Source organism: Mya arenaria, chromosome 12, assembly GCF_026914265.1.
Source record: "Mya arenaria isolate MELC-2E11 chromosome 12, ASM2691426v1".
NCBI classification, from domain to species: domain Eukaryota; kingdom Metazoa; phylum Mollusca; class Bivalvia; order Myida; family Myidae; genus Mya; species Mya arenaria.
In genome coordinates this window covers 112212-136272 of record NC_069133.1, presented here as the reverse complement: position 1 = coordinate 136272, position 24061 = coordinate 112212, and the positions used below count along the sequence as shown (strand labels likewise).

The 24061-nt window shown below is 33.5% G+C and overlaps 1 protein-coding gene across 1 annotated transcript; it reads right to left on the bottom strand.

The window, feature by feature from the left end:
* Window positions 1–398: 398 nt before the first annotated feature.
* LOC128211612 (uncharacterized) lies at window positions 399–3092 on the bottom strand. Its single transcript, XM_052916604.1, has 6 exons — window positions 2537–3092; window positions 2031–2095; window positions 1617–1760; window positions 1109–1201; window positions 695–730; window positions 399–409 (listed from the first exon to the last, which is right to left on the bottom strand). The coding sequence occupies exons 1-6, from the start codon at window positions 2611–2613 to the stop codon at window positions 399–401; spliced, it is 426 nt and encodes a 141-aa protein (XP_052772564.1). The 5' UTR covers window positions 2614–3092.
* Between the last annotated feature and the right edge of the window lie 20969 nt (window positions 3093–24061).

Sequence of the window (24061 nt, the reverse complement as noted above, 5' to 3'; positions counted from 1 at the left end):
GAAGATTGATGTAGGATCTCAAAAGTAAGTTTGAAGAAGTTAGCTTAAACAAGTACATCACCTTCAAATATACAATGAAAAATACAGGGACAAGCCTAAAATGTTTCAAAGACAATCTAACAGTGTGCTTGTTACTTTCAAATATCCAATGAATTGGTTGAGCAGAATTATTTATTAAAAGTAAAGGAATCTACAAAAGGATTTCCTGAATGAAACTCAATGGAAGACCTTTGTAAATAATAACTTTTGGCAGCATCAGCCGCTTTTCTTACAATTATGATATCAAAGCGTAACACTTTCTATTAAACAATTTTCAAGAGGTTCTTTACATGAAAATACTTCATTTGGTGCCAATTTGGTGTACAATCCATTGAAAGCAATCAACACGTACAGGAGTGTTAAGCATTTCCTAATAGTTCAAGAAGTTGAACTTAACAGTATTCATGAACACTAGATTCTTCACAAGGAAATATATTGGCAAAATAAGAACACTGGCATATCAATACAGTCTATGCATGAAACACCTTATATGTTATTGCTAAAAATAATATCAGATAAGACCTTTTCGAATTTGAGTTAATTTTAGATCTACCACAGCAGATGGTACAAGCACAGGAAGTGTATGCATAAAAAGATCTGTCATAAACTATGACACAAAAAAAGTCTCATTTAATCTTTACTTAAATGAAATTACCTTTCCCGGTCTTTTGTCTGCACGACTTCAATGGACCTGAAAGATATGAAAAAGTTAATTTGTTACGTCAACTATATTTAAGCTGTACTCTCACTCATATACTGACTGTTTTAAAAACTTTTTTATTTCTTGTCTCAGAAAGATAAAAATTTGACGTGAAATATCTGCAAACAAGTAAAAAAAATTTGCTGACAAAACATCAACTTGCAGATTTTCATAGTTCTGTTCGAAAAATAATTGCGTTTTCATGCAAATTATGGGCCAATCAATCTACCAATGTACCAGACAACATTGCACGCATACATTCAGCCTTCATGCAATACATAACACATTAATGAAAGTGAAAGGGTTTACGGAATTGAATTGCTTCTATTGATTTAATGTTGGGATAAGGAAAAGAATGAAATATTTTACCTCCTGATGTTTCTGGGATAGTGGCCTCAGACGTTGGCTCATCTGCCAAGATCATTGAGGCCGGTTTCGAGGCCCGAAAAATTTGTTCAAGGTCTGCAATAATAAAAATCATCTCGAAAGTTTGGCATGGCACGCTGGATTGTTATTTCAACAATGGAAAACTCGTACTACTTCTACCAGTATACATAATGTGATTTGATTTTGTATTTATTATTCAAAGTCATAACAATTTCAACCAAAATATGAACACCTTTAAAATAAAAACTTGTTTCAGTCATCAAAATTAGACTTTTGGATGAACAAGCCCGAACTATTGTTTTATTGCATGATAAATAAAATTCAGAATTTGAGCAAGCCCGGAAGACATTTTACCAGAGATGAGGGCTTGCTGTTTACTGTCGATCAATTTGACATGAATATACAGTGCATATCAAACATTAGACTGATAAAGCTTTTACAAAACATATGTGAATGAAGGATAAAACATATGTGAATGAAGGATAAATACCATCTGAATCAAATCCTCCGCCAATGCCCGTGACAACTTCGTGTGTGGCAAGATGGTCTGCCACACACGACTCTGCCACGGACAATACAGCCGATGGGCCCCCTCCTGTTGGTGGATGCCGCAGCCCACTGACTTTGTTGATGGCTAAACGAAACAAAGATAATATGCAAGAAAATGTACTTTTCTGTCATCTTTTCACACCTGACTGAATCAACAATTAAAGCAACCAAACATCTTGAAATATTTTGTTTTAGTTAATGACGTTAGTCACTGACACAGTGAGACTTGACACAATGAGATGCATATAATCATATACATGTATACTTTCAGTAACTTCTGCAATTCTTCGTTGCAAATCTTTTAGATTGTTTCTGCCTCTATGAACTAGTAGCATGGTAAACATATTTTACTTACAACGTCCTTTTACATTTTGAAATTTCTTCCGGCATTGTTCCGAAGAACGTGGAGCTTTAAATTCACTGAAATATAACAACATGAGGTGTTTTACTTTTAATTATTTTAACTTCAGTAATTCTTACAAAGTTGAATGTCCACTGGTAATTGTTTCAATGTATATTGCATTCTTATAAAAGTTTAAATATTTTTTTTTATGGATGATTTTCATTCAATTGCCAAATCAATAACAAGTGTATACCATCATTACAATGTTGATAAATGTATATTATAAATTAGTACAGTATGTTTCAGTGGAACAATAATGTGGCAGTAATACAGCTATGCATGGCCATGTTACGTAACTGTTATTTATAATAAAATTGTTGAAAACTGTGTTTAATACCGCATGCAAAATATTATCCTTATGAACAATTATCCTTCATGCCATGCTGTATCAAAAAGAAATAACAACAAAAACACATGTACAAATAAGGCATAAAGTCTGTTTCAACTATCAAACGTACTGGCTTACAACAGTGGCAATCTCTTGCCACTTTGCCCGGCGTTTAGTTGAAATTTTTTCAACCCCACACCCTCTCATCTCTCCGAAGAGAAGATCCCAATTTTCACGTACGAGGCAGCAGAGTCTTACCTCTGCTGCCTCTGTCCATGGGGGACTTTTTTTGTTAAGAAACCCTAAAAGAATAACAACGTTATAATATCTAAACTTTCTAGTCCATTGCTAAGGTATCTACGTAAAAAAGAGTTCTCAATGAGAAATTATTCAGTATATGATCAGCATGTAAATTACTTTTTTAACGAAATGCATGATATCAGTATCAATAATTTATAATAAAAAACATGTAAACAATATACCTGTCGAGTCCATTATCCGTCTGTCAGTGATGTAACGGCGCGTGCGAGCACCTGCTGACGTAATCATGGAAAAATACCGCTTGCATCATCGACATAAAGTATTCTCAGCTGAGTCTGAGTCTAAAATCGTTAGTGAATACCAAAATCAAAATAGTCTCAGCATAGCCTGAGTCTGAGACTGAGACTGAGTCTGAGTTTGAGTCAATAAAAAATGTACGTGAATACGGGCCCTGGAAACAAGACTGGACAGGTCACTCATTTTTTAGTGGACTCAAATCAAATAAAGAAAGCGTTGCCTTTCTTGTAAACAAACAATCAAAAATTGAATGTAAATTTTAATGAGTTAATAGTAGGTCGTTTAATAACTCTCGATAAAAAAGTAAATAACAAAGATGTGATTCTTGTTAATGTTTATGGCCCAAATGATAACAATACTTTTGTATTTGACACAATTGAAAATTTTGTAGCTAGCAATAATGAAAAAAATATAATAATAGGCGGTGACTTCAACACTGTCCTTAATCCTTTAACTGATAAACGAAATGGTTGATTAGATACGAATAAAAAATGTCAAAATGTACTTAACAAACTTATGTCTAATTTCAACATTTCGATATTTTAGCGCGAAAATAACCCAATTTTGCACCAATACACCTGGCATTCCAATACAAAACCAATCATTTATTCTCGTTTGGACTATTTTCTTATTTTTGAATATTTACGTAAGACTATACCTAAATGTAGTATTAAACCAGGATTTAAAACAGACCACTCTTCTGTAGGACTTTCCTTTAACACACTTGACCAAAAACGAGGGCCTGGTTACTTTAAAATAAATAACAGCATTATAAATGACATAGCATATCAAAATCAAATTAAGACTGCTATAAGAGAAACTGTTGAAATAAATTACAACTGTCATCCCAATACTCTTTGGGAACTTATTAAAGGTACTATAAGAAACATTTAAATCAAATATGCAACTTACACAAAAAGAGAGAAAGAAAAGAAAGACAAAGAAATAATTGAAAATATAAATAAAATTCAAAATCAAATACAATCTAATAGCAATGAAGATTTTGCAGAAGAAATAGCAACACAAGAATTGGATAGTTATACGACAGCAAAAATAAACGGAATGGTATTACGTTCAAAAGCTCAACACGTGGAATAACAACGAGAAAAACAGTCGATATTTTGCTTATCTCGAAAAACGTCATTACGAACAGAAAACAATAACTAAGCTTAAATCAAATGATACTGTAATAACGGACATAAATGATATTTTAAGAGAAAAAAGTAAATTTTATAAAAATTTGTACAAAAAACAAAAACAACACAGTAGTGATATAAACTTCTTTGAAAGTCACTCGAGAAAATTAAGCAACGAGGAAAAAATGAGTTGTGAAGGCATAATTAGTGAACATGAATGTACAAATGCTTTAAACGAAATGAGTGTAAATAAAAGCCCTGGTTCGGATGGATTATCTGTTGAATTTTATAAAGTATTCTGGGATATTTTAAAGCTTCATTTCGTAAAATCTGTTAACTAATCATTTGAAACTCAATCACTTACTGAACTTCAAAAACAAGGTTTAATTTCACTTATACCAAAGCAAGGTAAAGATCTCGAACAACTTTCAAATTGGCGCCCGATTAGTCTTCTAAATATAGATTACAAAATCGCAACAAAGACCATAGCAAATAGAATAAAGAAAATAATAGATAAAATAATTTCACCAAATCAAACTGGATATATAAAAGGGATATATATAAGGGAGAACATTAGACTAATTTATGAGATTATTGAATATTTGAATAACTCAAAAAATCGGGGCTTCTCATATTTGTTGATTTCGAAAAAGCGTTTGATAGCATTGATCACCAAATCATAATCAAATGTTTAAAGCACATCAATTTCGGAGAAGAGCTTATACAGTGGGTAATTTTTTTCTATACAGACATAAAAGGAATTATTCTAAATAATGGTCATCTCTAAGATAGTTTTACTATAGAACGAGGTGTAAGACAAGGATGTCCCTTGTCTTCTTTTCTTTTTCAAATATGCATTGAAATGCTTTCAAATTATATTGAATGTTGTCCTGAAATCGAAGGTATTAAAATACAAAACTCTCATATAAAACAAACATTATTTGCTGACGATGCTACGTTTTTCAATAATGGAAATGAAAGGTCATATAAAAATCTAATTCATTCAATTCAAGATTTTGGCATAACGTCTGGATTAAAAATAAATTACTCAAAAACGATAGTTCTTCAAGTAGGTGACTTAAATGAAAAAAATATACATTTTAGTAAAGGAAGTCGTTTTACCTGGACCTCAACATCTGCAAAAGCTCTTGGAATAATATTTTCCAATAATAGAGATTCTTTTTTGACCAACAATATTTTATCAAAGTACAGGAATTTAACAAATGTCTTAAACAATGGCAACATAGAAAATTAACCCTTCTTGGAAAAGTTAATGTAGTCAAAACATTCGCTCTACTTAAGCTATTTTTTCCTTTTACTGTGTTACCAAATCCTCCTGAGCAACTGATAAACGAGATAACAAAATCTATTTTTGCCTTTATATGAGATAATAAACCTGACAAAATTAAAAGAGAACAGCTATACCTCTCCCGTGAAAATTGGGGATTAGGTCTCCCGAATCTAAAAATATTTATACAAGCTATTAAATCAAGCTGGATTAAAAGATTAATTGATGATAGTAATCATGGGAAATGGAAAATATTTTTTAATAAAATACTTTATAAAAAGAGTGGAAATATCATATTTGATTGTAATCTGTATGAAAACGATATCAAAATTTTATGTGGTCAAAACTTTTTTTTCAAAACATCCTTACATCTTGGAACATGTTTAAATAGAAACAAGTCAACACACACATAAGAAAAGTCATAATTTGGAACAACTCCGAATTAAAATGTAATAATGAAACAATATATTATAAAGAATGACACGACAAGGGGATACTCTATCTCGAACATATCTTCGACTTTAGATTTAAGAAGTTTTATTCATTTGATAACATGCAACTTCTATACGAAATCCCCAATGTTGACTATTTAAAGTATCTACAACTTATCAATAATATACTGCAACATATGAAAAATGAACTAAAAATATCAGATATTACTGTTTTGGCTGAAAAAAATTCGATGATGGAAATAATTAAGACCCAAAAAAAGAACACACAGTTTCTGTATAATAAACATATTAAATAACACTATTGAAATAAAACATAAACATATATGGGAAAACTCTTTAAACGAAACACTTAATTGTAAGGAAGTATATTCACTGCCATATAAAGCAACAATCGACACATGTATACGAGCCTTTCACTTTAAGATAATCAACAGAATTATACCAACAAATAAATATCTTTTTAAATGCAAATTATCCAATTCTAGTTTATGTAACTTGTGTTCCAGCTTTGAGGAAACAATAAACCACATGTTCTGAGAGTGTTATATCACACAAGACCTGTGGAATGAATTGAAACGCTTTCTCCACTCAAAAAATATAAGAATCGAACTAAATTAAAAAAATGTTTTATTAGGAATAAACGTTGAAAGAAACTATAGCTGCATTAACTTCATAGTTATACTTCTAAAATACTACATTTTCTGTTCAAAAAACAGAGAAACAATTCCTTACTTCCGAAAGACTTGAAAACTACTTATATATTCGAATCAATATCGAACTTGAAATAGCTATTATGAAATATAAGCTAAATGTCCATTTGCAAAAATGGGCTTTTCTTTTATAATCAGCAGATATATAATACATTTTAGAAAGCCAGTTCGTCTCTTTTCTTTTTATTTAATTCCTTTTATATGCATTTTTTACCCCAATCCCCCCACTTTTTTCGATATCAGAAACTCGCAAAACAACAGGTTTCTTCATATGAAAGATACTTTTTTGTATACATGTCAAATGTTTTTTACGTATTGCTGTATGAAGTGCTTTATGTATACGTTTAAATAAAAAAGTATAAATATATCATTTAAGACCAAAGTCTCAGCCGAATTCCTGTGGTATTCACCTGCACACACTGCAAGAAAACGCATGTATATAGTGGCTTATAAATGTCTGAATCCAATTTCGTTCAGTCCATCCAACTGTAAATGGATACTGTCTAAATGCTTTGGGAAAGATAACTTCGGTTACACAGGTATTGTTGCACAAAAGCTGTACCTGATTATTGCGACGTGAAATAAAGTGTACCTTAACCTTAAACGAGTAACCATCAGAGGAATGGATGTCTTAAATCTTCACATTAACAGTTAACCGCTGAATGTAGGTCTTTAACTCATGAACAGAACATCACCTGGTGAATGTGCCAGTGTCTTATCCACTAGTCTACCGATGGCTTGAACATTCTCATAAAAGTTGTATTAACATTCATGATTAACAGTTAACAAGGAATAGTACAGGGCTTTATTTGTTCCCAGTTTTAGTACAATGATGCTTTTTGTTAAGAAACTCTATGATCACACAGTTTTAAACCTTTTATTTTATAAGGCTGTGTGTGATGTTCAAAGTTTCAAACCATGACTGCATCGTATCTTTGAAAAGTGTTTGCATTAGGTGCTCTGAATTGTATTCCTCCGACTGCAGAAATAGTTGGGATTTCTAAACATAGAAGTACTTGGGGTTTACCATTTAAGTTTATTATTATTTGTTTTATTGTTAAGTTTCCTCAAGTGAATGCATACTTTGATAAGATTTACCTTTTGCGTTTTATCTTTATTAAGAATTGTTGGGATAAGAGTGAGGTTTGTGCACTTAAACTGGTTTAAACCCCTAGTTAATTAACAGTTGACTGACCGTTCCAAGGCGGTACCTAACAATCCTTGATAAACACCCCTTGTTTTTTAAAAAAAATGGTATATGTGTACTGAGTTGTTTGTGTAGTTTTGTGCTTTTGTTCCATGTGTGTCTGGTTTGTTTTTGTATTCTATGTCTTTGGAGTTTATCCTGTGTCATTAAACGGGGGTTTTGTTTCCCCGTGCTCGGATAAACCGGATGTACCGAACTCGGATAAACGATCGATTTCCTTAAAAAATATTTGCACATGCTGTATATTATGTAGTTTATACATGCATCAATACTGTCTAGTATGTGATCGCTTTTATGCATTTTCATTCTAAACATGTTGCATTCGTTATGCATTATCCAGTCTTAATAATGTTATCCATAACATATTTTTGTCCCGAGTTTCACATTCATTAACATGCCGAAACCTTATCTACATGTATATAAAATTTAGGGGTTAAATCAGATTTGTAATTTACCATTTTCATTCTGTATACCATTCTGTGTAACTATCCGTACATAACAGGTTTTGATGGTTAATGGCAAACTTGTATTAATGCGAAAAGCTACAGAAACAAGCTCAGTAGCCAAAGACATATAAAATCACAAACAAAAAACATGGAAGAACAGCACAAAACTCCACAAACAGCACAGTGCATACATACTATATATAAAAAACTAGGTATGTTTATCAAGGATTGTTAGGTACCGCCTTGGAATGGTCGGTAAAATGTAAATTTACTGCGGGTTTAAATCAGTTTGTGTGCACAACCTCACTCTTATCCAAACAATCCCGAATAAAGTAAGAACGTAAATGGTAAAACTTATCAAAGTATACACTAACTTTGGGAAACAAAACCCCCGTTTAATGACACAGGATAAACTCCAAAGACATAGAATACAAAAACAAACCAGACACACATGGAACAAAAGCACAAAACTACACAAACAACTCAGTACACATATACCATTTTTTTTAAAAAACAAGGGGTGTTTATCAAGGATTGTTAGGTACCGCCTTGGAACGGTCAGTCAACTGTTAATTAACTAGGGGTTTAAACCAGTTTAAGTGCACAAACCTCACTCTTATCCCAACAATTCTTAATAAAGATAAAACGCAAAAGGTAAATCTTATCAAAGTATGCATTCACTTGAGGAAACTTAACAATAAAACAAATAATAATAAACTTAAATGGTAAACCCCAAGTACTTCTATGTTTAGAAATCCCAACTATTTCTGCAGTCGGAGGAATACAATTCAGAGCACCTAATGCAAACACTTTTCAAAGATACGATGCAGTCATGGTTTGAAACTTTGAACATCACACACAGCCTTATAAAATAAAAGGTTTAAAACTGTGTGATCATAGAGTTTCTTAACAAAAAGCATCATTGTACTAAAACTGGGAACAAATAAAGCCCTGTACTATTCCTTGTTAACTGTTAATCATGAATGTTAATACAACTTTTATGAGAATGTTCAAGCCATCGGTAGACTAGTGGATAAGACACTGGCACATTCACCAGGTGATGTTCTGTTCATGAGTTAAAGACCTACATTCAGCGGTTAACTGTTAATGTGAAGATTTAAGACATCCATTCCTCTGATGGTTACTCGTTTAAGGTTAAGGTACACTTTATTTCACGTCGCAATAATCAGGTACAGCTTTTGTGCAACAATACCTGTGTAACCGAAGTTATCTTTCCCAAAGCATTTAGACAGTATCCATTTACAGTTGGATGGACTGAACGAAATTGGATTCAGACATTTATAAGCCACTATATACATGCGTTTTCTTGCAGTGTGTGCAGGTGAATACCACAGGAATTCGGCTGAGACTTTGGTCTTAAATGATATATTTATACTTTTTTTATTTAAACGTATACATAAAGCACTTCATACAGCAATACGTAAAAAACATTTGACATGTATACAAAAAAGTATCTTTCATATGAAGAAACCTGTTGTTTTGCGAGTTTCTGATATCGAAAAAAGTGGGGGGATTGGGGTAAAAAATGCATATAAAAGGAATTAAATAAAAAGAAAAGAGACGAACTGGCTTTCTAAAATGTATTATATATCTGCTGATTATAAAAGAAAAGCCCATTTTTGCAAATGGACATTTAGCTTATGTATAGTATAGTATAGTATAGTATATTTGCGATTGCAGGACACAAATGCAATGAAACCATATTCCTACTGATGTGCAAGGCAACTGTATCTAATACTAATAACAATATAATTCAACATGTCCTCATAGGAAAATAACAATGAACATCTATATTTAATTCGCTTGTTTAATTATGAAATTGATAAAGAGCTATCTGTTAAAATATATATTTCCTCCACTTTAGATGAATGTAAAGGTGTGATCATTTCAGATGTAATTTCTGTAGAATGGTAATAAGAGCTGCCTTGAATCTTTATTAATCACTTTTTCTACTTTGTTTTTTAAAAACATATTGGCTGTCATCAAGGCAAAATTTAAAGACCGTGTTTCCTATACATTGCAGGAAATAGAATAAATGTGGCAAATGCAAACATATAAAGTCAAAAGATTTGTGAGAGAGCGAGTGACAAAGAAACCAAAGTGATTATTTAACTGTATTATATGTTATATCATAGTACCAGCGGGGCATTATATACTGTCCCTTTGATAACAATCGCCATTGTAAACGGAGATAGTTATATATAGGTTCTTTTGTCAGCCCAGGACAATAGCAAGAATTTCGATCAAAATAGTCAAATAGATGTCAATGCTTTTAAATCAGGTCATTTAACATTAATTTCTTTGTCACTCACAATGTTTTTCACTAGTAGTGGTAGTAGTGGTAGTAGTAGTAGTAGTAGTAGTAATAGTAGTTGAAGTAGCGGCAGAAGTAGTATTAGTAGTATGGGTAGTAGTAGTAGTAGTAGTAGTAGTAGTAGTAGTAGTAGTAGTAGTAGTAGTAGTAGTAGTAGTAGTAATAGTAGTAGTAGTAGTAGTAGTAGTAGTAGTAGTAGTAGTAGTAGTAGTAGTAGTAGTAGTAGTAGTAGTAGTAGTAGTAGTAGTAGTAGTAGTAGTAGTAGTAGTAGTAGTAGTAGTAGTAGTAGTAGTAGTAGTAGTAGTAGTAGTAGTAGTAGTAGTAGTAGTAGTAGTAGTAGTAGTAGTAGTAGTAGTAGTAGTAGTAGTAGTAGTAGTCGTAGTAGTAGTAGTAGTAGTAGTAGTAGTAGTAGTAGTAGTAGTAGTAGTAGTAGTAGTAGTAGTAGTAGTAGTAGTAGTAGTAGTAGTAGTAGAAGTAGTAGTAGTAGAAGTAGTATATGTTGTTGTTGTTGTTGTTGTAGTAGCAGTAGTAGTAGTAGTAGTAGTAGTAGTAGTAGTAGTAGTAGTAGTAGTAGTAGTAGTAGTAGTAGTAGTAGTAGTAGTAGTAGTAGTAGTAGTAGTAGTAGTAGTAGTAGTAGTAGTAGTAGTAGTAGTAGTAGTAGTAGTAGTAGTAGTAGTAGTAGTAGTAGTAGTAGTAGCAGCAGCAGTAGCAGTAGTAGCAGCAGCAGCAGCAACAGCAGCAGCAGCAGCAGCAGTAGTAGTAGTTGTAGAAGTAGTAGTAGTAGTAGTAGTAGTAGCAGCAGCAGCAGCAGCAGCAGCAGCAGCAGCAGCAGTAGTAGTAGTAGTAGTAGTAGTAGTAGTAGTAGTAGTAGTAGTAGTAGTAGTAGTAGTAGTAGTAGTAGTAGTAGTAGTAGTAGTAGTAGTAGTATGTAGTAGTAGTAGTAGCAGCAGTAGCAGTAGCAGCAGCAGCAGCAGCAGCAGTAGTAGTAGTAGAAGTATTGAAAGTAGTAGTAGTAGTAGTAGTAGTAGGAGTAGAAGAAAAAGTAGAAGTAGTAGTAGATAAAACAGGTATGCATTGAATTAAAGTAAAAAAACTGTAGAGAGGCTGTTAACTTATTTCTTTTCTTGCAGAGGTTAAGATTGTTTTTCCTTATAACCATCCGGAAGGTAAATCTTCATTTTGATACCCGTCTTAGGCTTTCCCAGAGATTGGTATCTCATTTGATTTGATCGGAACACCTGCATTCATACAACGAATTTTCCTTTATACAAAGGCAATACTTCTTATGTGTTATATCTTGACAAGTTCAATGCCTCTCTAAATCAGCGGAATCGTTTTGAAAAGGACATAATAAGGTGGTACAAAAGGTATAAAATCCAGCTCTCTTTGTACTTATTATTATTTTAATGTCCCCGAGTTAGTTTTTGACCATTGTGCACAATAATGTGTACATAACTACTTCAGACATAATGCACAAAATATGTTTATTTAAATTTTGATAATATATACGGTTCAGCTAGTCACGGCCTAAGAAAACGGCAGTCCTATCGACTGTTTCTTATTTACCAAGGTAACCTGCATGAAGCCAACTGTTCACCCTTGCTCAAGATGAACTGCAGCCACTCCCAATACACAGAAAATGAAAAAAGGAGAACCGGAATAGGGTATACGACTGGCAAATATGAGGGGCATCAACATACAAACGATATCAATTAATAACAACGTCGACGTTCAATCCGACGTACCATCGACATCTTACATATTTATAAGATTTAATAGTTTTCATAATTACTATTTGTGATCAATATTTAATACCTCCAACATGTATTTTTGATTTCTTATCCCTAGTAAAATTTTACACAAATGCAAATAAAATATTCATATGTGTTGACTGCTAAAGAAAACAGGATATATAAGTTCATGAAAAATATCTAATCAGTGATTTTGTTACAAGTAAGGAAGTTCATTTTTGTGATAATTTTCGAATTGTTTTTGTGCTTCTTGCCTCATTCATCACCTCGGATTCAATCCTTTTATAGTTCTGTCAAACATCTTATGTTGTCACATTTGAATCTACGTGTTTCAACCTGCATTATACACCTGTATAGTTTTGTCATAAGATTTTGCAGAATTACACATCGTCCGTGTGCGTTCGAATGGGTCTTCCAGACTCTGCTATATTGTATGCTTTTAAAGCAGCTATCCTGACTCAGCCAAGCTGTATGCGTTTGGGTGGTCCTTTTTGAGTTTGCCATGTTATGGGTATTTGAGTGTGCTTTCCCGTGTCTGTCATGTTGTATGAGTTCGAGCGCGCATTCCTGTTAGTTCACAATATAAACGTTTGAGTGTGCTTTTCTGATTCGTGCATTCTGTTTCTGTATAAGTGTGAATTTCCGACTCCGCCAATGTGTTTGAGCGTGCTTTCCTGACTACTTTCTGTTGTATGCTTTCAATAGTGCTTCTCCGACTCTGCCATATTGTATGCGTCTTACTAAGGGTTTCCGACGCTCATGTTGTTAACGCTCGAGGGTGATATCCTGATGCTGCCATGCTATATGCGCTCGAATTTGGTTTACTGACCCTGCTGTTGTATGCATTTGGGTTTGCTCTTTTGGCTCCATCCTATTGTATGGGTTCGACCGTTCAACTATCGATTATTGAAGAGGACCAAGATAAGTTGCATATATACAATATAGCAAACTAGTTTAACTACTTTGACCATTTGACAACAACTTCCAGAAAAGACCCTGGCAAAGCGGTTCCCGAATTGTTGCTTTAATTTGATACCAGTTTCGCCTCTTTTGTGTCACTAACACATGTAGTGCTATGATTCAATGGTATTTTGTTCTATAAATATAACAGTAACGCTCGTTTTCCCTCCATAAACATGTTTTTGTTTTTAAATTGGTTGCTTTTTCAAGTATATGTGTATAGAATATTTGCATATAAACATGCATGCATTTATGAACAAAATGTATTGTTTTATTTCCATAGACTTTAACATTCGCGTTCTAATTTCTACTATGAGTGAAATACACTTGACAACTGTTTTGAATAGAAACCCAAATATTTTATAAACATTAAACACTCGTCGTCAATAATGTAAGTTAACAATGCTCGTGCCATTTGTTCCAGTATGTTCTAGACCAAATGCATGCCTATTATGTTTAAAAGTCAAAATACTGTCTTAAGGTGACAAAAATCACAATGACATGCTGTAACTAGTTTGATAAGATAATGAATCTCAATTCAAAACCCCTTGTTTATACAAGTTAATTTTGATTGGCCAAGTGACAATGAGAAGAAAACACTTCACGAAAGGTTTAAACTAAAGTCCTTGTACACAGCCTAAATGGACAGATATTTTGCTGATAAACATCACGAATACTCATACCGTATCGTAGTAAAATGAAATTGCTTGATTTAAATATAAACCAACTGAAACTAGATTATTACATATCAGATAAAAATCTTTACCATCGATAAGTCATTAAAACCTTAAACTATATTATCATTGTGTAATAGAAATGAGGAAAATAATACAATAATATAAAACAACTCACTTAATTTTCAAATCACTAATCTCAAAATACAAAATAAAACAAGCAATTTAAGATATGGCTTTGTAGTCGGTAGAGCATTTAAATATAAATATCATGGTCAAACGAGACTGAAAAACAGATGTTGTTTGGCTCCATTATTTATTTGTCACCATGGTATCGACCTTGACGTTGCAACTGTCCGAAACAACTGGCACAATATAGTTTTATGTCAAAATAGCTGGAACGACACTTACAGGAAGCGTTCATATAGATTGATCATCATGAGCAGTTTTGGTGATAAAAGAAAAAATAAAACAGCACTAGATACCGATGTGTCCAACATCCATTTAATACTTGTTTTGTCAAAAAAGATCAGCATCAAGCAAGGACATGTTCTGTCAATAGTTAATAAACACCAGTCAAGATGTGGTATGTCCATATGAGATCAGCACCCATCAAATATGTGGTTTGTTAAACGACTAGCATCAACTCAGGATGTGTTTTGTCAAAGGACGCCCAATACACAATCAGATGGTCTTCCGTTAATAGAAGATAATCACCAAATCAAGATGATTGGGGAAATCAAAACCTAATCATGAGGACTTCTGTCAATAGGCGACTAAATTCTGGTCAGACTGCCATTTATTATTAGTAATATTAAGTCAATATCACATTGACACTGAACAGTAGATCAGCACAAAGTCAAAATGTGTTATATTAATAGAAGGCGAGCATCCAGGCAGGATGTTATTTTGTCACATACCGGTCGGCACAAAGTAAAGTCGTTCTCTGTCAGTTGGAGGTCAACAAACAGTCAAGACGTGCTGTGTTAATACAATCAAAACTCTTATTCAATATGTGTTCTTTCAACATACGATTCGCACCCAGGCAATATATATTCTGTCAATAGTAGTTCAGCACCTAGCCAAGATGTTTTCTGTTAATAGAAAGTCATCAAAAAGTAAAGGTGTGTTCTGAGAACATGTATTTTACTACAAAAAGATCAGCACAAAATCGATATATTTTCTGTCAATAAAAGACCCCAGCCCAGTCAGCATTCGATATATTAAATAAAGAACAGCAATTAAACTGTAAAACGATAATCAGCACTAATTCAAGATTTGTTATGTTAATAGAAGACCTACATCCAGGCAAAATGTTTTCTGCCAAATGAAGATAATCACGCAATTCAGATGTTATATGTCAATTGAAGGTCAACAAACTGTCCAGACGTTCTCTGTTAATATAATACAATCACTCATTTAAGATGTGTTCTTTCAAAAGAACATTAGCATCCAGGCATTCCATTCTCTGTCACAGGACGATGTTATCTGTTAATTGAAAATCAACAAAAAGTGAAGATTTGTTCTGTGAATAGGTGTTTACCACATGAAGGTAAGCGTGCAGTATATGTTCTGTCAATAAAAGAACGCCATCCAGTCAACATTTGATCTTTCAAAAAACGAACAGCACCCAGTAAGAATGAGTTCTACCAATAGAAGACAAAATCTCAGGCAATAAGTTTACTCCCAAATGAAAGAGCAGTATACAATCAAGATGTGTTCTGTCAATTAAAGACTTTTCTGTCGAAATCAGGCTTGCACCTTACCTGGATACGTTCTGTCAAATTAAGGCAATCACTCAATCCAGATTTGTTCTGTGATTAAAATATCAGCATCCAGTCAAGATGTTATTTGTCAATTAACATCCATCTTTCAATGAAGATGTGTTTTATGGAAAAAAAAACACAGTCAATATGTGTTCTGTCAACAACAGACCAGCACCAGAATAAGTGTTATTCTTGCAATAGAAGATAAGCATAATGTCAGGTGTGTTGTGTTCATAGAAGATCATCATCGAGTGAATATATGTCAATTTAAGAATAACACTCAAGCAAGATGTGTTATGTGAACAGAAGATCAGCAGTCAAGTTGTGTTACTTTACTAGAAGACAAGCCACCAGCACCCATTCATGCTCGGTTCTGGCAATAGCAAATCAAAATGTCGAATTTCATTGAAAGACCAGCACACTGGCAGGATGATGCGTTTTGTCAATAAATGACCAGCATCGAGTCAGGTTGTCTTCTGTCAATAGCAACCAGCACCAAGTCACAATAAAGACCAAGTCACAAAAGAAGACCAGCACGACTTTAAGATGCGTTATGTCAATATAATAAGACCAGCATCAATATGTATTCTGTCAATAGAAAACCAGCAGCTTGGCAAATGTCGTGTGTCAAAAGAAGATCAGCACGTCAAGATATGTTCTGTTAATATAAGACCAACATCCACGCATGGTGTTTTCTCTCAATAACAGATCAGCACCAAGCCATGATCTGGCAATAGTGGCCAGCAGCTAAGAAATTGTCTTTTGTCAAAAGAAGATCTGCACGACTTAAAGATGTGTTCTGTCAATAGAAAACCAGCACCAATTCAGAGTGTTTTCTGTGAATAGTAGATCTGCATCCAGCTGATATAAGATTGGCATCCAGTCAGGATTGTTCCTGTTGATAGAGCAAAATATCTGAAAAGGGTTTTTAGTCCCGTTTCTCTAAGGCAAATCTCACCAATAGTATTTTTGACCTGCGTTTTCTTATCCACAGATTAAAAGATGTCTTCTTCCCCTTAAGCCAAATTTCAAACGCGCCTCAAGGTCTGGCTCTCTAAGTCAACTTTCACAAAAAAGCATTTATCATTATATTATCTATTTATCTCATTCAAACAACAATAATGATAGCAATAATAATAATTACAATAATAATAATATATAATAAAAAAATAACATTAAAAAAATTATCATGATAAAATGTGTTTAAGCTCTTAGGTGCCAGTCACAGGACAAAGCGTGTTTCTATAGAAGCGTTCATCAATGCTGTAAATTTGCATATACCGCAGGGATGCCGCTGGAAATAAAGTTGAAATGAAGAAATTGACAGAAAACAACTGGTTGAAATTAACTTCATATATATTTTGTAATGTTATCGGTTGGTAAACATTAGCGAACATTTTTTCAGTGATCTGTGGAGCGTACGAAATTCCATCATTTTCATGATTCATCGGAAGTAAAGTCACGTCAGTTTCTATTATATACACAATTCGAGCATGCGATGCATAACTAGAAAGGAGAAGAAACTTTATTCGATTTCTATTAAATTATCAATTTTCCATTTTTGTGCAGCCAGAAGTGTTAATATCTATTTTTTATGTACACAAATGAAATCATGAATATCTCACTGAAACAGTGGTTTTTCTTTTCATTCACTGTTAATATGGAAGGTGAAATAGTCTAGGTGCTTACGTACGTAATAACAGGTCATAAATAAAAATAAGCGGGTGTTTATAGTTTACGACTTTAAACGTTCGTGCAACAAACGAGTTCCGACAGACTATAATATCACAAAAAAGAAGTGGTTTCGTCATACGAAAGTATACATTATACAAAATAAAGATAACCATTTATACAAGTGACATCGATGAAGTAGTTGTTAAACTAGATTTTCATGTCAAATATGTATACATGTACAAATATTTATGCAAAAAGCTACCGAAACAAGCTAAGTAGCAAAAAGTTTCAACATAAATATATATGCAAAAAGCACTTGGTAAACGCCAAAGACATATGACATATAATCACAAACAAGAAACATGGAAGAACAGCACAAAACTCCACAAACAGCACAGTGCATACATACTATATATAAAAAAAACTAGGTATGTTTATCAAGAATTGTTAGGTACCGCCTTGGAACGGTCAGTAAAATGTAAATTTACTGGGGGTTTAAACCAGTTTATGTGCACAAAACCTCACAACCCTAAATTCAAAGTTGCATTAATAAAGGGAATACTATGAGAATAAACAAACAAGTTGTTTATACAAAAAAGAGAAATATCTTAAGACCGTTGTCTTTAACTTTTACGAAAATTCCTGTCATCTTAAACAATAACGCTTTTCACTGTTTGGTCTATCAAATGACGTTTAGTAAATCATTATGATTCAATCATGATCATGTAGCACAATAAAAAAAATTCAAATGCAAACGAAATATTCTAATCTTATCTAATTCTAAACGTGGTTTATGTGTAGTTTTCTTTGGAATTAAGCGCTTAATCTTTGCGCGGATAACCGAACATTTAACTTCCATAAAGACCTCCAAATAAATGATAACACAGGTGATGCTTGAAATCATTTTATTTGAAGACAAGGCAAGCCCATATTTAATGGAGATTGTTTCCGCCTACAGCTGCAATATGTTCGCGTGTCTGCGCGATTTAAAAAAAAATCAGATCACCAAAGTGTCGGTAATTACATTCCTATATCCCTGTTGAGTGTAATTAGTAGTAATACTAGAAATAATTTTGCATAAATACATGTTAAACTTCCTCCTTCATAACGACTTCTTAACCCCATTTCAGTCAGTATTTGTTCCAAATGACTTCACTGTTAATCAGCAATATATTAAAGCAGTAAGGACAGTATCCCGTGCCACTTCAAAGCATTTTGATAGTATATGCCAAGAAAGTCTTCTTTTCAAGCTTTGTGAAAGTGAAGTTTCCGGTTTCCTATTACTATGGCTAACTGATTATCTCAGAGAAAGAAAACAGAGCGTTGTCTTGTCTTGTACTATGTCAGATACGGTTTCAATATCTGACGGAGTTCAATTATTTGACCATTACACTTTTTTGCCTATATAAACGACATCGTTTGAGAAATAAAATCACCCATAGGTCGTTTTGCAGATGATATTACCATGTACATCATTCTCGATGACCCTTTGTCTGCTGTTTGCAACCAAATGATGACATGGAAACGATCCATATGTGGGCAGAAAGGTGGCTTGTATCATTCAACCCAGCGAAAACCGAATCACTTTTCATCCCTCGAAACCAAACAGAACACTCACCTATATTAATGTTCAAATAGCGGAAGTTACTTCTCATTAACATCTGGGCATCTCCCTCGCAGGTAACTGCTCATGACATGAGCATATTCAGTCCGTCAAATCCAAGGCATGGCAATGTTGTTACCTTATGCGATCATTTTAATATTTTTTGATCGCAAATCGCTGGAAGTTTTATATAAAACATTTATTCGGCCACTGCTGGAATATGCAGACGTATAATTGGGATAATCTTGCGCAAGCTGGCGAAGAGGACATAGAGAAAGTTCAGCATGTGGCAGCACGAATAAATTCCGGAGCAACACGACTTGTTTCCACTTCAAGTCCTTAAATTGAAATAGGACATGACTCTCTGAAGGAGAGAATATGCAAGCATAAACACACTCCTTTTTAGATGTCTCATTCTCTTACCGCAGCTATCCCACTGCACTTGTTGATACAACCTCTTACAATCTGCGGACTTATGTTTACCTTCGTTAAGAATATTACTCATTGTTATCAAATTCATTTCTGCCAACCAAATATCCTCACAAAATGCACTTCTGGAAATGCTTGTTCTTTATTCCTCATTTCTACTATGAGGGTGAACGCAATTTGAAAGTCACACATGCAAGACTGTGGATGTTTGTTACAATCTCAATGAACCCTTGTTCTCTAAAAACATCATCAATAGCCTAAAATGCCAATGCAGTGAGGACACCTACCATTTCCTCTTCATCACTCTCCTGTATCATTCACAAAGTCATCATCAAGTCGACCAACTGTTTGCTATTAGGCCCTTTGCACTTAAGCTATTACTGTTTGAATGAAACAAAACCACCGACCTGACCAACTAAACGATATTTAATCACATGCAACACTACGTACGCCAAACTAAACGCTGTTGGCCTCCTTAAGAGAAATAAGAACAAACCCGATTCTAACCTAACCTATCCATACCCTGCCCCGTTTTCCTGGTTCTTCACGTTTCTTTCTCTTTATCACTTTCTTCTTCATACATTTGTCATTCACCTTTACCTTATCCATCAAGTTATAACAGTAACGAAAATTGCAGCTATCATTTATAGAATTATGATCATCTGACTGACTAAGTAACTGCCAAAACATTTCCGTTTAAAGAGACTCTCTCATGTTTTGGAACCAAACATATTTTTTCTTGTAATGCATCTGAAAACACTTACATGTATATTTATTTTACTCCTTTGTACTGAAATTGCAAAAATAATAGTAACCAGGTTGATTTTCTTTTATACTTCAATTGCATTTTTAAAAAACGATTAAAGTATTAAAAATTTATCTTGTTAAAGTTGGGAGCAAGCACATGGGGTGCAGATAACACATAGAATTAAAAAAAATGGATCGCTTATCCACTCGCCCACAGGGACTCATACTAAGGTGTTGAATATTTTAACCTTAATGGAAATTATTGGTTTATCACGTGATTATGTCAATCAGCTGATTGTGCAACAGCCTTTTGTTGAATCGGGTTAGTAACGCATTTCAAGATTTTGGACTTCAAAGACTATATTTTAGCATATATAAACATTTATTGAAGGGTTTCAGACATCAATAGCTTAGCTTTAACACTTCGTTTGATTCGCCATACTTTATTTCGTAATAACAATCTATAAAATCCAAGTAAGGGATGCATTTTCAAAACCCTTAACGCTTCGCTTATATTCACTCAAAAACTCATGTTCGAAAGATTTAAAAAAAGTATGTCATAATCATATCCTCTTTAGCGGCTGAGGAAGCCGGTCCAAACCATTCACATACTTTCCGAGTTTGTCAAAATATAAATCTCTTATAAATTTGCCAAATAAAATTCAACATGGGTAAACTATTATAAAAAAAAATAACGTATTTTATGTATTGCAACATATTTATAAAAAGACAAAGTCAATTGAATCAAATGAACATTTTCAATGTAATTTCTTTCTCGCGGAAAGTGGACATTTCTTCTTACTCCAACAAGTGTGGGGTATGGTTGATTCTCTTCGTGACTGAAATCAATTTTTTTAAACACTTGGTGCATTTCAAATCTAGTCCATATAAATATCCCCTTCAGATTCTTTGACGATTGCATTTCCATGGGATATCACTGCGTAGGATAAAGATACAAGTGTTGTTTAGCCACACTGTGGTTTCAATTACGTCAGGGGTGAGCTACCCCTCTATTCATGTGGATTCATAAATGTGCTGGGGGGTTCGGGGGCAAGCCCCCTAGATGTGCATTATTTAGTGCTGGAAAATAACCAGTTTTAGATTCATGTAGTCAAGTTCGCATACTGCAACTTTGGTTGATTTTTTTGTCAGAATCATGTGGATTCAGTCGCGTATTCACGTATAGGCGGCTACACGCCTGTATGTTGTGCATATGAATGTATAATTTGGTTTAAATGATGCATCCTTAATGTAACACCTCCTTGCTGCTACACCAAAAGAAACTTCATGGGATGTTAATAGTAAAAGAACTAGCACTGACGTTCCCATTTTTGTCTGGGTCATTTAAATAATAGAAAACAAATTACAAGACAAACAAATTTGTTTTGACTTCTTTAATGAATTATATAAAATCATTGTACAAAGATATCATAACACTTTTAAACAATAAGTATGGTTGTCAATTAAACAGTATGCTAGCTTTAAAGATTGAGGCAAATCATTGGAATTTACAGCGGTCTTAAAAGGTGTATTTAAAGCTGCAATCTCATCGATTGATCGTTTTGACTACCGGTACTCTTTTATTGTTTGTCTATTAATGGACTATTTTTTACAGAAATGTCTAGACCCAATTTTAAGTGATATAAGACTGCTGAAAAATATTAGATTGCAGTTTATCATATTTATGTTAAAAAAATGTGGCTAAAAGCATTACGAACAGTTTAATGTAAATGAACTTTTCGGCAGTTTTACCAAACATTTTTAAAGGAATGATAACCAAATCAGCCGATTTTGAGACAATTTTGTGTCTAAACTGACAATCTGTAAGAGTGCAGCTTTAAGTGTTGATCTAAAGCTTCATATACACATTGTTATATTATTAACAACTAATAACTGTTTCTCATGTACTAAATAAGATAATAATTATCATACAATATCTAAAATTGATTAAAATGAATAAAGTACCATTATACCTATTTATTAATAGTGCCGTTTCTCATCTGACAATACCATTCAAAGCCATCATTTCAACTATGAATTTATTTTTAACTTTCAACTTTTCTATAGCATATGCAACAAAATGTACCAAAAATACAAGCCATGAACAATATGATTGTTCAACTTTCATTATCTTCGACTTTTTTATATGAACATTTTCCAGTTTTGTCCATTTGTAAGTTGTGCCCTGAGGAATAAAGTATGACTGTATGAATCACAAAAAAAGCAATAAAAACACTAAAAATATGCCCCGACCCCCGTAATTTCTAATACAGTAGTAAAATCAAACAATTAAACATTTAGAGCTGCACTCTTTCAGATATACCGTTTTTACAACTTTTTTTGTCTTGGAATAAGCAATTATTTTGCATATTTATCTGCAAACCAATGATAAAAGATTGCTGACAAAAGATCAGATCGCAGATTTCATATTTCCGTACGAAAAGTAATGTTACTAACGGTTTAAGAAAAGTGCATAAAACGTCAATGTTTTAACTTAAATAGATAAAATCTGCGATTCAATTTTTCGCAAAAATTGGATGGTTCCAATCCAAGACATGAAATGAAAAAAAGTCCAAATTGTGAGCGTGCAGCTGTTAATTTACGTTTGAAAGTTACTCTGTTTGCCTCGTGCACCTAAACAGGGTTTAATTATTTATATGCCCAGTGGGCTTGTCCCTGTATATTTGATTGTATGATTGCAGTAATGGATTCTGATCTAATTATCTTCTGACAATTTTTCACCAATTTTATAGAAACAGAAAACACATATTAAGCTCATATAACGCTGTACAATTTAATCTCATTCATTAGGTTGAGAAATATTTCCTAAAAATATTGATTGTGGAAACATATCTTATTTAAATACATACAGGAAATGGCGACATCATTTACCCTTTAGTATGAAAAATGCAGTTTCCTGATATTTGAATAGCGGTTCTTTATTTAAGCATCTCAATTCATTCAACATACACATAGTATGTATCAAGTTTCAAAGGAAACCAAATCATTGTAACGATTGTTTTCAAAGCAAATAGATTCACACTCTTGACAAACTTCTTTTCCTAGTTTCAACTTCTGAGCATTTTTGATGAGCCTGCACCTTCCCCCTCTTATACAGTGGCTTCAAGCAATAAACTTACCAGCTCAAGTTGCACAGCTGGTGAACAAGACTGCTGATAGTCGGCAAACTGCACACTTGATGCCATGATAAATCATGTCCATCGACTTCCAGAATGAAGAAATGACAGCAGCACAGAATTGATTTCAATTGGACCTCTCTGTACTTTCATCGCCTTGTTGTAGTCAAAGACTATGTCTTAGTGTGCAGTGCGGGATCTTGAGAAGCTTTCTGCTCGTCTGATGAAGTAAGTTTGGCAGAGTGTGACACTCCTATCTACTCATATGGCAAGACACCTGTGATCTATGTCTTCTTGTGTGTGCCCAACCATCACCTGAAGAGAATTTAGAGGAAGTTAGTGCTTGATTACAAGTCAATGTGACAAAACAAGGTCTTTCATTTATGCCACTAAGAACTAGTATTCCTAGTTTCATAACTCGTATGTTAACTCAAAGCAATTGAGCAGAAACTGTTTGGTAATTAATTTTAAGTCACTGCTTCCACTTATACTGTCAGTAATATTGAACATGAACCGACTGACCCAAATGCTATTCTAAATATTTTTTATGTGTAGAAACCTTAATCCTATTGACACAAAAGTGATCCAATTGTATGTCTTCACAAACCATTCTACAACAATATTTGTCAATTTACTCAAAGATTGATTATTGCTTTTTTGTCAGACAAACACAGAGATGGCCCTATATCGCTCACCTGATTTGAGAAAGGATTCTAACTTAGCTATTGTTTGGACTGAACACTTTTGGTCTGACTTTATAATGCAGCTGGTGAAAATATTAA